The following is a 15,479-nucleotide window of genomic DNA, read 5'->3' as shown; positions in this document are numbered from 1 at the left end:
ATTAAATGTTGGAAAAGTGTTTGTACTTTAAAATCAAATATCAATCAATACGTTATACCATTGATCCTTAGCAGGAGGAGCTGCAGCCAATCACGATGTTGGTCTCATCCTGGATCTCGGGGCCAAATAAAAAATAACACCAACATGAAAACTTCTATTTTACAGAATAAACAACTTGCACCACGTCGTCAGTTTGTGTGATGAGCACTTTATTTACAAATATAATTAAAAGCTCTGACAGATTCATGCTTTCTTTTTAACCTGGAAAAAAAAAAAAAATTAAAGTGCATGCAACAATAAAGCGTCATACTGGTCTGGTTGATAAGAAAAAAACTAAAAACACGGCTCGAGAGTCGCGAGAAGCCAGAAAAAAATAAAAATAAAAAGATAATCCCATTGATAGAATGAATTTCAAATACTATCTGAGGAGGGGGGGAGGAAAAAGCGTCTTTAAAAATTCTTTTTTTTCGATATGAGTGACAGTTAAAATACAATACGAAAATAAGTAAAAGCTCTCCATAAATCCTTCTATACACAAAGTACAAGTCCGACCCCCCCCCACAATGAAGCCCTTTGTGCTATCTGGGAGCTGGAGCTCATGTGACACGTTTTATTATTAATATCATTATTATTATTCACATTGGCTGCCAGTGCAGAGAAATCAGTACGATACAAACACAGAGTACCATGATTCACCCTCAGTAATCAAATCGACCGCAGGAGTCACATGAATTATCATTATCCTTATAAGTGTACTTATCAACTTTGTGATGTTCGTATCAAATTATTCAAATTTGTCATAAAAATGTCCTGATGAGTCGAGGATAGAAAAAAGTGTTGAAAGAAGCAGTGCAGGAGAACGACTGTGGAAGTTTGATTTATCGCTTTGAACAGGTTTTTGTTTTTTTGCACCGCTCGAGACCAAAAAACGACAAAACGCACGACAAAAATCGATTACCTCTAAAAAACCGGGTGTTTGTGGAGCCGTTTCATTCGTCCTCGTTTTTCTCTCCCTCCTTCTCTCGTCTTCCACATTGCACAAGAAACAAGAAAACACCGTGACTACGTTATCGTTGTTCGTACAAAATCATGACAACTACAGGACGTTATCCAGCATTTTTTTTTTTTTTTTTTTGTCATCTTGTGACACGACGAGAGACGAGGTTGGGGGGGAAAGTTAAGGTGGTGGCCGTCGACCGGCCACTGGACACACACACAGGATCCTTGTTTTGTTGTTGTTGTTGTGTGTGTGTGTGTGTGTTTGTGTGAGGACGTCAGCAGCAGTGAACACCTGCACAGTCAGGTCAGGTCGGAGGAGAGGAGAGGCAGACGGACGCCCGGGGGTGACGAGGAGAGACGGCAGTAGCAGCAGCAGCAGCAGCAGCATCAGCAGCAGCATCAGCAGCAGCAGCCCCTCATCTGTAGTCGTCCTTGGGAAAGTCCAGGGTGCCCAGGTTGCCGAAGCCCAGTCGCATGCTCTCCATGTCGAAGCTGTCGATCTCCCGCTCCTGGCGCTCCAGCAGGTGCTTGATCCGGTCGGTTCGCTCCTTCTGAAGGGAAACCAGCTCCTCTTCAATCTGCGGGGAACGGCATTTACAAGATTTAGGCTCAGAGAAGAAAAATTACTATTCAAATATTCAGAGGACAATTTGACGAGTCAGAAAAACATTCTTGTTGACTCTGCTCCCTTCATGTCCCAGAAGAACATGTACAAATGGAGAATGCAGCTATTCTCAATACACCCATCGAGTGTTTGGTGTGAACTGGAACGTGGGTTTTAGAGGAGCTTGGTTTTCTTGTGGTGAGAAAGGACAGATTCAACATTTATAAAGCCTTTAGCCTTTTTATCTTTATTCCTGTTCATAAGAATATGAATAATACGAATCAGAAAACAAATGAGAAGACGCTGCTGTTCATCTTTTATCCCCACAGAGGAGAAGGGAGAGATACTTCAGTAATAACATCGACACAGAGTTTACTACTGGTCTCATTTCTTCTTTCTTGCCAGAGGGAAACAAAACAAAGAGAATCACTCTCCAGGAAAAACACAGTTCAATACACCACTGATGAACAGCGGAGTCGAACCAGCAGCTCTTCACTGTAAATCTCTATTTACCACAGGCTCGTTGTGTTTTTGCGTTTTCATGATTCAGTCGTTCGTCTTCTTCACTTCACTCAGTGACGTCGCGGCTGCAAACTTTGATGAGCACTCTCTCAAACTGTAAATGTGTGAGTGGGTTAAGTTTTATTAATCAGGTTTCGGTTAATCAGTTGTTTTGTGTCTGCTTCATCTTTCAGACTCACACGTCAGGTCGACACACAAACACAGACACACACACACGCACACAGACTCAGGTGCAGACAAAGCCCCCGCATGGCGCAGTACGGCAATCTGAGCGACTTACTGAGCATGCACAGAAAACTCCAGACTCTGACCATGAACCGAACCAGAGGACAATAGTGCTTCTAAAACCATGACATCATACCGGTCCCCACAGCGCAGGGCTGTACGCAGCCAGGAGAGGGCGACACAGCACCGCCACTGGCACAGACCACACTGGACCCAGCAGAACTGGATCAAGGCGGCATTTCAAATGTGTCTTTGTTGTCGGAGCGCTGTCTACTAGACTGTGTCGATGACGTCGGTCACTGTGGAGGGAGGCGCACTCGGCCGCTCTGACCTGATCACATGTCAGCCGAGTACACGGCAGGTTGTCTGAACGCTCACACCGAAGACATGTCTCTGTCTGGAGCGTCTCGTAAACGACTTAGGGGACAAACATCGATGGAGCTGTGTCCAACGTGTGTGGGGACGAGGGAAATCAGCACAAAGCATGAAAGTTAGTTGTCAGCTTGTAACACGGCTGCAGATGTCGCAGCGAATATGACTTAAGAGAATGTAAAAGCAACAGAAAGATGTGCTGTTGAGGGATTTCAGACAAACAACAACCTCGGTGTGTGTTTTACAAACAGCAGCCGACAGAGGTGTTGTAATAATAGAACAATACGACGGGGTAGAGACTGTGTGGGAGAGACGCCTGCTCCCCGCAGGACGCCACGCCACTGTCATTGCCACCTGTGGAGACGGAAATCTGTGTGAACTCGTGGACTCGTGGCTGCTGAGGTGGAAGCAAACGTGAATCAGGAGCCGTTTATACTCAAACCATCAAGGAAACCTCTGAAAAAACAGATGTTTGTATTTGGACTTTTCATTTGTCTACAGACTCAGATGCTTCAGACTTTAAAGGGTTTGTTTACATCCTGTTTGTGATGTACTTTCCTAAAATGTGTGCTTATGTTCTTTCATGTCTTCTCGAGGTTGAGGATGAGGTTACTTTCCTTTTTGCCCTTTTAATGGGATGTACACGTATGAACGTACCCAAGACCCATTCAGACCTTTGCACACATTGTGTTAGTGTGTATGCCAACATGTCCTGGGCCACCACGAAGGACCAAACTACTCAACTGAAAGGCTCAGAGAAATGTTACGAGTGTGTCAAACGTGTTGGGTGCTTTAGTTTGGCACCTTTTGTTCCAGGTGAGCCCGGCGCAGCGACACCTTCTGCTCCAGCTTCTGCTGCTCGCGCTCGTGCTGCGCCTCGGTCTGCATCTTGATCTTGCTCTGGTAGGCATTGAGCAGCTCCATCTCCTGCTGCAGCTGCTGCCTCAGGGCCTGGCACTCGGCTTCCTGGGCCTCGTCCAGACGCAGCTGACACGGCCGACCACGGACCACGACAGGGGAGAGGGAGGGTGGAGGGGTTCATGGATAAGACACATAGGAGGAGAGAGAGAGAAGAGGAATAGAGACAGAAATAATGGATGGAAGAAGATGAAAGGGCAACAGGGACAGACGGGACACGGAGAAGGAGATGAGGAGGACGGGATGAAGTGAGATTGTATATTAGGGTGGGACAAGGGGTGAGAAAGAAGAGAACAATATAAGATTTGAGGACAAGCATAAGCAACAGGTGGAGAGAGAATCTCCTTCAAAGATCTAAATTTCTTACTTTGAAATATACCATCGTGCTTTTATTATAAGAGCTCATTATTGATGATTGAACAATGACCACGTTAACTTCTCTCGACTCACCGCCTGCGAGGCCATCATCTCGTTGATGCTCTGCTCGTACTGCTCGGCCAGGATGGCCAGCTTGCGTGTCTGCTCCTCCTTCAGGGCCTTGAGCACCGTCTTGTGGTCGGCCTTGGGCGTGACCTCCATCTGGTGGTGGCGCAGGGCCTTGTACTGCTTGGTCTGCACCTTACACGTGTCCTGGAACTGCTTCTTGATCTGCAGCTCCAGAGCCTGAAGGAGCGAGGACAGACAAAAGAATGAGAGAAGGTGTTGATCAGGTTTAAAGTCGATGGTTTTGCTTTTTGCCTTTTTTAAGTTTGTCTTCAGAACTCTGCTCCTAAAGGTTAAAGATCTGACAAAACCCCAGTTCAAGTCTTTGTTTTATCAAAATGACCACCAGGGAAGTTATGTTTTCATTGCTGTTTGTCTTTGTCAGCAGGTTTACACAAAAACGACTGAACTGATATTATTGAAACTTGGTGAAAGCAGCTTGATTGAATTTAAGGGAACTGTTTGGCCTTGGCGGAGGTACAACTGAGTGCTATTCTATTTTTCAAATGAATTTGTTACATCCTTGTTTCATCACTGTCAAACACGACTCGTGGTTTGCTTTATATTCTCGTGGTTTGCTTTATATTCTCAAAGACAAGAACATCTTTGCTAAAATGGATCTGAAATCAAAAGGTTTTGGTTTGAATTTCAAGCCCCTTTGTCTTTTGAGACGATAACCAACCACATGTTAAAGATCCTGCAGTGAAGACTTTCTCTGCGTCGACTCACTTTGAGGTTCTTGGGCTGCTGCCGGAGCTCCAGCACGTGCTTACGGTGGAGTTCACGCTCGCGCCGGTTGTTGTACTCGATCTGGTTCTCCAGCTCCGTCTGGTGCTGCAGGCGAATCAGGTCCATGCGCATCTTCTGCAGCGTCTTCAGCTGCCTCTGCTCCAGCTCCTGCGTGGACTCGTCGTGGCGGATCAGCATGGCGTGCTCCATCTCCTTCTGGGTCTTCTTCTTGTTCAGCTCCTAGGAGGTAGGAAACATGGAGGAAGAAGGGGATTGGATGACTTGCTGTAGGTGCTACTGATTATTATTATTGTAAATTATCATTTCCCCCAGTAGAAATCAATTTTCTTCTTTGTTCGTTTCGGTCTCAGAACATTTGTTGCCATTATCAACAAAATCCATAAATATCACACGTTAAATCTCCATTAATTTGGGATTTAAAACTGTGTAAAATGTGTATTTTCCCACATAAAGACTCTTTACAAAACAGCTTTTCAGATTATGACATTGCTGCGACGCTTTACTCCAATAATCTTCTTACAGTTAATAGGAAACGCCTCATTGATCAGATCAGAACAATGGCTGCAGTTATCAAGGACACGCTGCCGTTTTCTGAGAATTACTCCGGGCCTTGTCACAAACAATAAAAACTAATGAACAGGGATTTTATTTTGAAAGTGTTTTGTGGAATTTACATCATGAATTTAACGATTAAATTAAGAATACATATATGCATGTTCTTCACACCTCTCGGATCTGCTCCTGCTCCAAGTCGTGCCTCTTGATCATGACTTTGCGTCTGAAGGCGCGGCAGTTCCTGTCGTAGAAAACCCTCTGCTGGGCCAGGAGCTGAGCCTCCTCCTCGGCCTGGGAGTGCTGCATGTTCTCCTTGTGCTTGGACAGACGCTCCTGCTTCTCCTTCTTCGGTGTGCTGTGGTCCTCGTTCATCTCCTGAGAAGAGGTGGAAGTTCACACACGGATCAATCATGAACCAAAGGACAATGAATGATGGGAATCTGTACGAGATTTATTTGACATGTTGGGTGGGTAATTTATCTGAAATTTAAATTCTTGGGATTATCCATCAATGGGCACTGTATGAGGAACGTAATTGAGGATTAGTTTAAACCAGTGAATGTGTGAAAAGCAGATTTTCTTTACTATTATATTACATATTCTACATGTTCTGCATGTGGAATAAAAAGCCTCCGTGCACGTCAACATTATCGTGTGTGTGTGGAGCTGATGCCAAACTCCGGCTGACCTTCTGTCACGAACCACAGCTGACTTTCATATGGTTGAAAAGCTCCATAATTTCAGCCGAATCTCTCCCTCCGCTGTATGAGTTCTCTTTCTCTTTCATGGGCTTTAAGGTAATCTACAACTCGCGCTAATACACTTAACACATGAGCCTGATCCTCGCTCTCTGTGGTGTCTAATTCCGTTATAGCCCTCAGTTGGTGGGAAATATCTCTCCCTGCCAGAGACGCTTTCTTTTAACGGCGCTGACCTAATTTTGGTCACTTATCTCCTAACTGAAAACACAGTGCATCACACTCGCGGCCCACAGGAGTATCATCTGGACTCTGTTTCAAGGTTGCGGAGGCACATAAACGCTGCTCTGTGCGTATGGATTTGTGGGTTTTCCTCATTTGTGTGTATATACATGTGTAGGTACACGGTGAGTGGGCGGTGTGACTCAACACAACTTTCCAAAAGACCACTTTGGAGGTAGTGAATGTGCATGTTTGTGTGGAGGAGGGCTGATTCAACTGTGCACAGCCGACTGGACCGTGTGTCACACACGAGGGAGAAGCGCACAAAAGGATGAAAAAAAGGAAAACAGCAGAACGTGGGGCACCTCCTTTATCTTCTCCTTGCAGAGTTTGTACTGCTTCTTTTGATTATCCAGGAAAGTGGTCAGCTCCTTCTTCTGCTGCGCCACAATCTGCTGCTGGAACTTCTTCTCATCCGCCAACGCCGTCTTCATCTGGGGGGGAGGGGGGGGTGCAGGAGACAGGGAGAACAGGGGCGAGGAGCAGTTAGATCAGCAGTCAGAATATTTTAACTCAACACAATCTCAGCACTAAACTGTGAATTATACAAGCTAAAATTTACTGTATATATCAAGATACATATAAATAATATGATTTCAATGATTTTCAAGCAAAAATACCAAATGTGAGAAGTTGCAGGTCTGCAGCTAATTATTCTTTTCATTCTGAATTTATTTCCTGTTTATTTTCTTGATAAATTGTTTTTTAAAATTGAATTATTATTTATAAATGTTTAAAATTTCAGTGATAAAAACTATGTATATATGATATTTCCAGGATATCTTAGCGGAGGATTTCTGGTTTTATATAATTATGAAGAGAATATCTTTGAGGTTTGTTTTACTCCCGGTCACAGAAAACAAATCTAGTGAAGACGTCCCCTTGGTCTCAAGGAAATTCTAAACATTGTATTACTATTTTGAAATAATTTTAATATTTAAAAAGTTTTGTGCCCAATTTCTTACCATAGAGCTGCTGACAAAACCCGACACCCCTTATGAAACCACATTTAAATCCACTAGATCCAGATGTTTATATGAATCCACATGAAATTGCACAAACTCGTCGATTCCAACCTTTAAAATGTCCAATTTTTTTCCCATCAAGATTCACACATAATTCTCTGAGAAGCCATTGGAATCGCAATGTTGAAGAAATTCTGCTTCCCTCTACAAAATTCTGTGTTAATCCGTTCAGTAGTTTTTTGCGTAATCCTGCTAACTATAAAAAACAAACTCCACCAAGGAGGAGGTAATAATTATATAATAATAATATTTATAAATAGCTGCAGCCCCTTTAACTTCTCATGTCTTGTTTATTTACACCACGATCAGTTAAAGACTTCGGGCTTTGAGGTGATTGGTTTTATAGAAATTCAATAAAAAGATGATTTAACCAGTATGCAATAAACCGTTGGTCTAACAGAGCGATGTGTCACACACACATGTGACCTTGTGTGTTTATGTTGCTTGTCTTTATGAGCAGATATATTATCTCTGGGGCCGGGTCGGCACGCCGCACGCTAATCACCGAGATACACAGCTTGTTTTGCAGAGCGTGACATCTTCTGACCTACTTCTGCCCTTGTGTTTCATCATATGTATCATTGGGTGGCAGCAGTGTGTCAGGTCTTAACTTAACTCTTCTTTCCCAGAGCGAACAATAACAACTCTGAGCAGAATCAAACTAACTCTGCTCCAGTAACAGAATCTTAATAACTACAGCATCATTTCCTCCCTTGTTTTTTCCAAAGCAAACTCTATCCCTCGAGCCAACTGTTGCACGTTGCGATCATCTGTGTAATAACTTAACAGTTTACTGCACTTGTGCGTCCGCTCGTGTGCAATAACCCCCCGACCACCCTCCGACAAAGCCCACCTCCTTCTCGCTCTGCACGGCGTGGCGCTTGGCCAGCTTCTCCAGCTCGATGTAGGCGTTGTTGGCCTGCGTCTCCACCTCCTTCTGCAGCTTGAGCCGGTGCTCGTCCATCTCGGCCTTCAGCTTGTTCTCCAGGGCTATCAGCTGCTTCTGGTGCTGCCGCCGCATGCGCTTGTAGCCCGACATCTGCTCCCGCAGCTCGCTCTCCTGCTCATGCTCGTGGATCTGCTTGGTCACCTGTGGAGGAAGAGAAGTTGGGAGATGTGAGCGCTTCCGACAACTGATTCAAGATCAGACTTAAAACAATGTTGTTGTACATACACAAGACATTAAAAGGTTTTAAAATTCAGGGTGAATCAAAGCTCCAATGTTCAATCTGTCACCTGCTCTTTGTAAATATTCTGCAACAATTTATCCAGGTCATCTTTTGGTTGATGAGTTGATTAGTTGAAAAAAATAAAATAATTTCAGATCAGCTGCTGTTACCAGTGAGGAACTTAAAAAGTTTACACAAGTGATTTCAAATAAATTAAGACTTTAAAAAATAAATACTGTGAAATCCCTTTAGCTGTGAGCCAAACAAAAGCTCTTTCATTTGACCATCGCACACAGAGTCACCGCACAGATCAGGAAACCGAAAAACTGTCTGAAATGTGTTCAAACCAGATGGAACGTGAAAAACAAAACACAACTGAACATCTCCATCATCACATTTTATCCAATATAAGCATCAAATTAAATGTCTGAACAGAAACATCATCTTTTTCTCTCTTTTTTTTTTTTTAGAAAAACCCACGACCGACACACCAACCTGAGCACAGAAAGGATTCTCCACGTCCAAGTAATACTCGCTCCGCATCTTCTCATAACTTCCACCTGAACTCCTCCGGCCAAACATGATGGCTACTTTAGCCAAGTGCACCAGCATCCAGGAACCTTGTGCAGCATCCTACGTCTGACAGAACCTCGTCTGCGCTCCGATGCCACCCCGAGCCCCCCCCACCCCCCCCACCCCTTTACTGGAAGAGGACCCCCCCTCACTTCTCTCCTTGGTTCGAGCCCTGGGCACGCAGCGGCAGAGGCAGGCGTATGAACTACGAATGAGGCAGGCCAACTCCGCAGGCCAACAAGAGCACAGAGCGGCTCTTTAGTCGGGCAAACGCTAAGCGGCGTACAGCAGGTGGGTCACATGAATACCTCATTGAGAAGGAGTGAGAGAAGTTGAAGGGGGGAGGTTGGAGGGGAGAAGGCAGAGAGATAAAGGGGGGGGGGGGGCGATTGCAAAGGAGAAGCAGCAGATGGAGAATGACCAGAAGAGTTAGAAGGTAAGAAAATTGAAATAATGAGAAGTAAAGTAAGAGCATCTAGAAGGGAAGAGGTGGAAATAGATGGAGGTTTGAGCTCCGCTCCTTAATCTGTGCTGAATCAATACCCCTACTGTAATACTGCTGCTCCCAATCCCAGTCACTTGCTCCGCTGCCACCCTGCACGCTGCCACAAAGGGCCAAGTCACGTCATGTGATGGCCTCTTTCACACAAGGCTCAGGCCCTGCAAAGGAGATCATATTCAGAGGGAGTGGAGGGGCAGCATGGAGGCGAAAGGTGAATGTTCCAGTGAGATCAGTGGGAATTTCACGGCTGAACGAAGTTATGCTGCTGAATTAGCAGTTGGAGGAGGTCTGTCTTAAATTACGTTTGTGTTGCACTGAGAGGACGCTATTTGCTGAGTAGAAGAAATGTGCTGATGGTGGCAACACACGCGTAACAATATTTGTGCTGCTAAAGGACTTTTTTTTAAATGAACAGGGGCATTTCTTTTCCTACTTTTGCCCATGATTTGAGTTTAAAGGTTTTCAACCCTGACAGAATTTGGAGGAGACGTGGAAGAAGCTCTGCAGGACACTGGAATTGTTCTAAACCAGAAGATAAAAACACGAGTTGAACTGGAAGGACACCAAGTAGAGCTCAAACCTCCACCGAGGCCCAACGGTCTAAATTCACTAGATCCGGATTTGTGTTTGGATGTGCACCAGATTTCACTTACTCATAAATATCACTCGCCTAAACACTCGTCTTTCTTTTCATCAGGATCCATGAATTATTCTCTTAGAAATCAGGTTGAAAAATGCCCAATCTTGCAATATGAGAGAAAAAGTAGAAATATTCCAGGATCTGCCCCCTGATCCAGATCCACACCAACATTTAATGGTTTCTTTCCTCACCTATAGCACATCCTTCCACCAAGGTTTGTAGGAATCCATCCCATAGATTTAACACAATCCTGCTAACTAACTAACAAACAAACAAAAAAAGACGAAAACATGATTTCACTAATGTCCTTCCTCATTACATGAAGTTAAGTCCAGTGTTTCTGGCTGTTTGTCAGGTGCGAGACAGAAAAAGAAGAAATGTCTGCACGTTGAATGTTAGTACAGATGTATAGTGACATGTGGTGAAGTCGTCTGGCTGAAGGAGGGAAGTTAAAAACCTCCACAGACCCTCATTTATTGCCCCAGTTTTCCTGTACATGGACAAATTTGTTCTCATGTAACAGCTCAGGAGGGATGCAAACACAAAAACTGTGCATCTGGTTTAACCACAAGCTCTGAAATCTACCTGCAGGAAGTCTTTTAATCCATTTTCTGCTAAATAACTAATAAATACCATTAAAATATATTGTTATGGGTTTAAAGCTGATGGGGAAGAAGAGTGTTTTGCTGCGTCTCAAAGCGCTGAAGACGATCGGTAGACGAGGTGAAGTTTTTAATAACGCTGTTGTCTCTCGTGCCACCTCAAGCTTCAGTCAGTTACTTCATCTGACCTATAATAACCCCTGCCCTCCCTCTCACTCCGCTCGCGCCTCCTTCTCGTTTTTTTGTATTTCCACCGTTTCTCTCCCTTCTCGTCCTTCGCTTACATCTGCCTCGATCATTTCTCCTTAGTTTGCACTTTCTCACCCTCATCTTTTATCTCTTCTCTTGAACATTTCTTTTCTTTTCTTCACGTTATATCAGACCCTCTGCATCATGTCATCTCTGGGTATCAAATCCTTTCACCCTCTTTTTGTCTTGTACATCTTGTCCAGATCTGTGCTGCTCTTATTTTTTCACGTTTGTTTATCTATCCTGTCCTTCTCATCTCTGATGTCTTGTCTGTATCCTCCTCCTCTTCCTCGTCTTCTCCTCCTCCTGCTGTGACGCTCTTTCATTTCATTCCCGCTCTAATGTCTTTGAATCTCCCTCCATCACCTTGATTTCCTCCTTTGTCTTGAAAACACGAGCACACTTCTCGCTCTGGAATCACTTGCGTTTGTGAGGATGCATCTTATTACTTGCAGTTTTTTTATTATTTTCCTTTTTTAAAAATTCCATTCTTCTCATTCATGATCTCTCTCTCTCTATCTCTCTCTCTTCCCGTTCTCCATCTTCATCTCTCCATCACCCCTCACCATCTGGACCCCCCGCTCCTCTCTCTCCCTCTCTCTTTGTCTACCTGCTGATTCCAGTCTCAGCGAGTTGAGGCCAATCTGAGGACGTCTGCGCTCAGGAGAAAAAACATGATGTCATCTTTTTCAGCGCCGGCGGGCAGGACCGGCACAATCACACGCTGTGGTTTACATGATGCCGTCTCTGCTCAAGACTTCAGTTACACAGAGCTGCCGACACAGCGTGTGCCACCTCGGCTGCTCAGATTCTAGTTTGAATTTAATCCACAGCAAATTACAAAGAACCAAAACAGTTTTAAAACAGGACTGTGTGAGTTAGAGTTCTGCAGCATTCTGACAACGCTTCTGTGACATTAAATGGATTCTTAAACAGATGAATGATGGAAAACATAATAGAGCTCAGGAGAGAATTTCTTTAAACTCAAGGCTACTCCTGTAACCCCTGTTCTCTTATAACATGGGTGACGTGTCTCACCCATAGTCTGCATATAAAGATGTATAACGTGTCACTACTTCCTCCTGTGGAACACAAATGAAGCCAAAATATCCCGGATACAGACGTCGCCATCTTGCACTTTCAACGTCATTTGAGAGTCAGTCTTAGCTGTAAATCATGACTTTGGCGCAAGATGGCGGTGTTGGTTTTCAAGAGATTTTGGCTTCGTTTCTGTATAGTGGGAGGAAGTGTGGAAAAGGTCATTAATCTCCAACCTATAGCTGCTTTTCCACTGATCACAAAACCCACTAACATCTGGCTTTTGCCTTTTATAGGATACAATCGACATTCACTCCCCGGTCAAATGACTCAGGCAGACGAGGCTCCAGCTCTGATTGGCAGCGATGGAAACATGAGACCCAGGTGACTGCACCTTCTCCTGCGTGACGTTGTGGTGCAAATTGAACATCCAGGCGTTGGTGCTTAAAACATTTGTGTACTTTTTGTTTTTAGCATGTTGGGACAGCGATTCTTTCTTCGCATCGTGCACGTGAAGTGAGAGAGCTCCTGAATTTCTGGCCCATTCATGAAGTCGAACATGACTCACTGGGAGAAAACATTTATATTACACAAGAAGGTTAATCACTTTAACTGGTTGGCTTACATGGAGTCAAGACACTGCTTCATTCTAAAGGGTCACGAGTCAAAAAAGGTTGGGAAACCACAGTGTGGAGGCTTCTGGAGATAAAACTGAGACAGTGCTTCCTCCCCAGGGGCCACTGAAACAAATGCTTGACAGAGTAATGACCTTATTTTATACTTTTTTGGTGAGGTCCCCCCATAAGGAAAAGTAAAACAGCAAAGAAAGGAACCGTATATCACTAGGAAATGTTTCAGGGTGGATTCTGACTCTGGAATTTGATGATATGTTTCTATTTTCAACCCTCATACTTTAGTGGCTCCAGCGTTGGGGTTCACTGGATATGTAGAATGGCCAGAAGGAATCATACAGATCCTATCAAATATGAGACGCCACAACTGTAAGATAAATATAAACACAAGAAATCTCCAGTGGTGTGTGAATAATACACACAGCCCCTGATCTATCAGTGGTTCACGTGCTGGTCAAGGACACACACACAACCACACACACACACACATACACACAGCCTTGCTCGTGTGGTCTGGTTTAAGACCTGACAACAGACAGGACTCAGAATTAAAACCACTAGGTCATGGATGGGTAAACACAAACACACACACACACACACACACACACACACACACACACTTACACACAACACCGCGACTACTTACTAGTTACTAGAGCTGGTTTCCATGACAACAGACAGGGAGGGAGAGCGAGAGAGCGTGAGGGGGAGACATAGAAAGAAGGAGAGAGAGAAAATCCCACCCCCTTCAACTGAGAATATCTGAGAACGTTGGTTTATCAAGAGCAGGAGAGGGAGGACGGGGAGGAGAGGTAATGTGAAGCATAGTACAAGAGGAGGAAAAACAAAAGGAGTGAGGTGAATAATAGGGATGAGGAGGAGAAATGGTTAATTGTGGAGCCGGAGAGAGGTGAAGACCAAAATATAGATGGAGACGAAAGAAAAATAATGATCAAAAGTACAGAAAACAAAGAGTAAATATCAAAGAGTTGGTGAAGGAAGCAGAGAGGAAGGAACAAGGAAAAGACAGATCTGCTAAACAACGTGACAAGAACACATTATTCCCAGCTCGGAGACATTACGTCACACTCAAAGTCCACGTCCTTCACAAATCAGTGACAGAAACAAAACAATTCCTCATCTGTGATCTCGTGTGCTGCTGCAGTGTAAACACAACATCTGCGAGAAGTTGATTTTTTGATTTTCCCCAAACAACACACTTTGTCAAGGTGAAGAAAATGACCTCACAGGCACATAAAACACGTTTTGCTAAACTCACCAGAGAGGCCGATTTGATGGTGGCGAAGCGGCTCTGGTTCTTGTAGTTCTGAACCTGACTGCTCTTGTCGGAGGAGGCCGGCCTCAGCTCTGGTCGGTGGTCCCTGTGGAGCCCATCGTCCCAGTTGTACTGATGGTCCTGCTTGGAACACAATGAGGAGAAGTCACAGAGTTTTCTTCTTTTAATGAGACTGAGGTGAACAAGTCATACGTCATTTGCCTGGGAAGTTATAGCACTAAGGTGATAATGTAAAGCTGATATGTCAAAATTAAAAAGATGACCAAAATGAAACAATTGTGGATTTCTGACTTTGAACATCGTTGGAAATCATTTTGATAATGTAAGAACAAGTCAACAAAATACACAACATAGGTCTAGTCTGGAATTGTTACACATTATACGTTTAAATGAGACATATTATTATCATATTCATAATTTGTGTTATCACTTGAAAATGTTCACACGCTCTAATGTTCAGAAAACACATCACTGTCCTCATACTGCTGCAGCTCCTCTTTTCAGCCTCTGTCTGAAACACTAGGCTCTTTAAGGGCCCCCCCCTCCCGATAAAGCCCAGTCTGCTCTGATTGGCCAGCTGGCCCACTCTGTTATGATTGGTCAACCGCCTCGAGTGCGTATCGGAAATGTCGGCCTCAGCTCTTGCCTTACCGAGCTTTGGTAGGAGGTGAACCAGACTAGCTGTCAGCTGTGCATAATGCAAATGTGGGGTAGTGTGATGACGTGTGACATCACAGTGGTCTGAATGACGAGGTGTTTGACGTGACTCACAGACTTTTGGCTATTTTAATCTTTCATCACAACGAATGAAAAATCATCAAACGTCTCCTTTGAACTCTGCATTAGTAAAACTCTTTAAATAACAAAATTTCCCATTAATGTTTAATCACACGACATCTAATTATCAAAAGGAATCATCAGCCGCTGCTGAAACTGTGTCAATCGTAACCTTTCAAAACACGATGAAAAGTCAACACTCGAGAGTTGATTCATGTGAGACGGGATCTTCATCAGCGTCTCACAACAATATGTGTCACTTTCACTTGTTCTCAGTTCAGCCCCCTGAACTTGAAACAACACACTGACTGTCTGTGCGTATTCACACACTGTCAAATCACAAAGAGCAGATGAAGAAAGAGAATGACGGAGCAGTGACAGCCCTCTCTTCACACATCTTTCAGTCATATGTGGTATTCAATGAGAACGTTAGGCATTGTGTTGACCTCTGTGTAACGTGTGACTGTGTGTGTGTGTGAGTTGTAAGAGCCTGTGTGTGTGTGTTTGTGTGTGTGTTGCTTGTCGACATGTGTACACAGCCTTTGTTCTTGGAGTGTGAACAGTGTC

The 15,479-nt window shown here is 44.1% G+C and overlaps 1 protein-coding gene and 1 long non-coding RNA gene across 6 annotated transcripts in view; one reads left to right on the top strand and one right to left on the bottom strand.

Moving 5' to 3' along the window:
* Window positions 1-15,479, bottom strand: part of taok3a (TAO kinase 3a) — a 67,936-nt gene that overhangs the window by 3,778 nt on the left and 48,679 nt on the right. For 2 of the 5 annotated variants that reach the window (XM_034597072.1, XM_034597073.1), the window contains exons 14-21: window positions 14,118-14,255; window positions 8,287-8,523; window positions 6,714-6,842; window positions 5,600-5,803; window positions 4,853-5,092; window positions 4,091-4,303; window positions 3,527-3,709; window positions 458-1,577 (exon numbers count right to left, since the gene is read on the bottom strand). In XM_034597072.1, coding sequence (XP_034452963.1) covers window positions 1,416-1,577; window positions 3,527-3,709; window positions 4,091-4,303; window positions 4,853-5,092; window positions 5,600-5,803; window positions 6,714-6,842; window positions 8,287-8,523; window positions 14,118-14,255 — 1,506 coding nt within the window. In that variant the 3' untranslated portion in view covers window positions 458-1,415. Of the gene's footprint in view, window positions 1-192; window positions 1,578-3,526; window positions 3,710-4,090; window positions 4,304-4,852; window positions 5,093-5,599; window positions 5,804-6,713; window positions 6,843-8,286; window positions 8,524-9,097; window positions 9,341-14,117; window positions 14,256-15,479 lie in introns of those variants that run through there. The other 3 variants (XR_004615086.1, XM_034597071.1, XM_034597074.1) reach the window with 3 other exon arrangements.
* On the top strand, window positions 9,331-13,285 carry LOC117768582. The gene is made up of 3 exons (XR_004615088.1): window positions 9,331-9,466; window positions 10,153-10,244; window positions 11,792-13,285. It is a non-coding gene; the product is annotated as an uncharacterized LOC117768582 (long non-coding RNA).

This window comes from Hippoglossus hippoglossus, chromosome 9, assembly GCF_009819705.1.
Source record: "Hippoglossus hippoglossus isolate fHipHip1 chromosome 9, fHipHip1.pri, whole genome shotgun sequence".
Lineage (NCBI taxonomy): Eukaryota > Metazoa > Chordata > Actinopteri > Pleuronectiformes > Pleuronectidae > Hippoglossus > Hippoglossus hippoglossus.
This window is presented reverse-complemented; position numbering and strand designations above follow the sequence as displayed.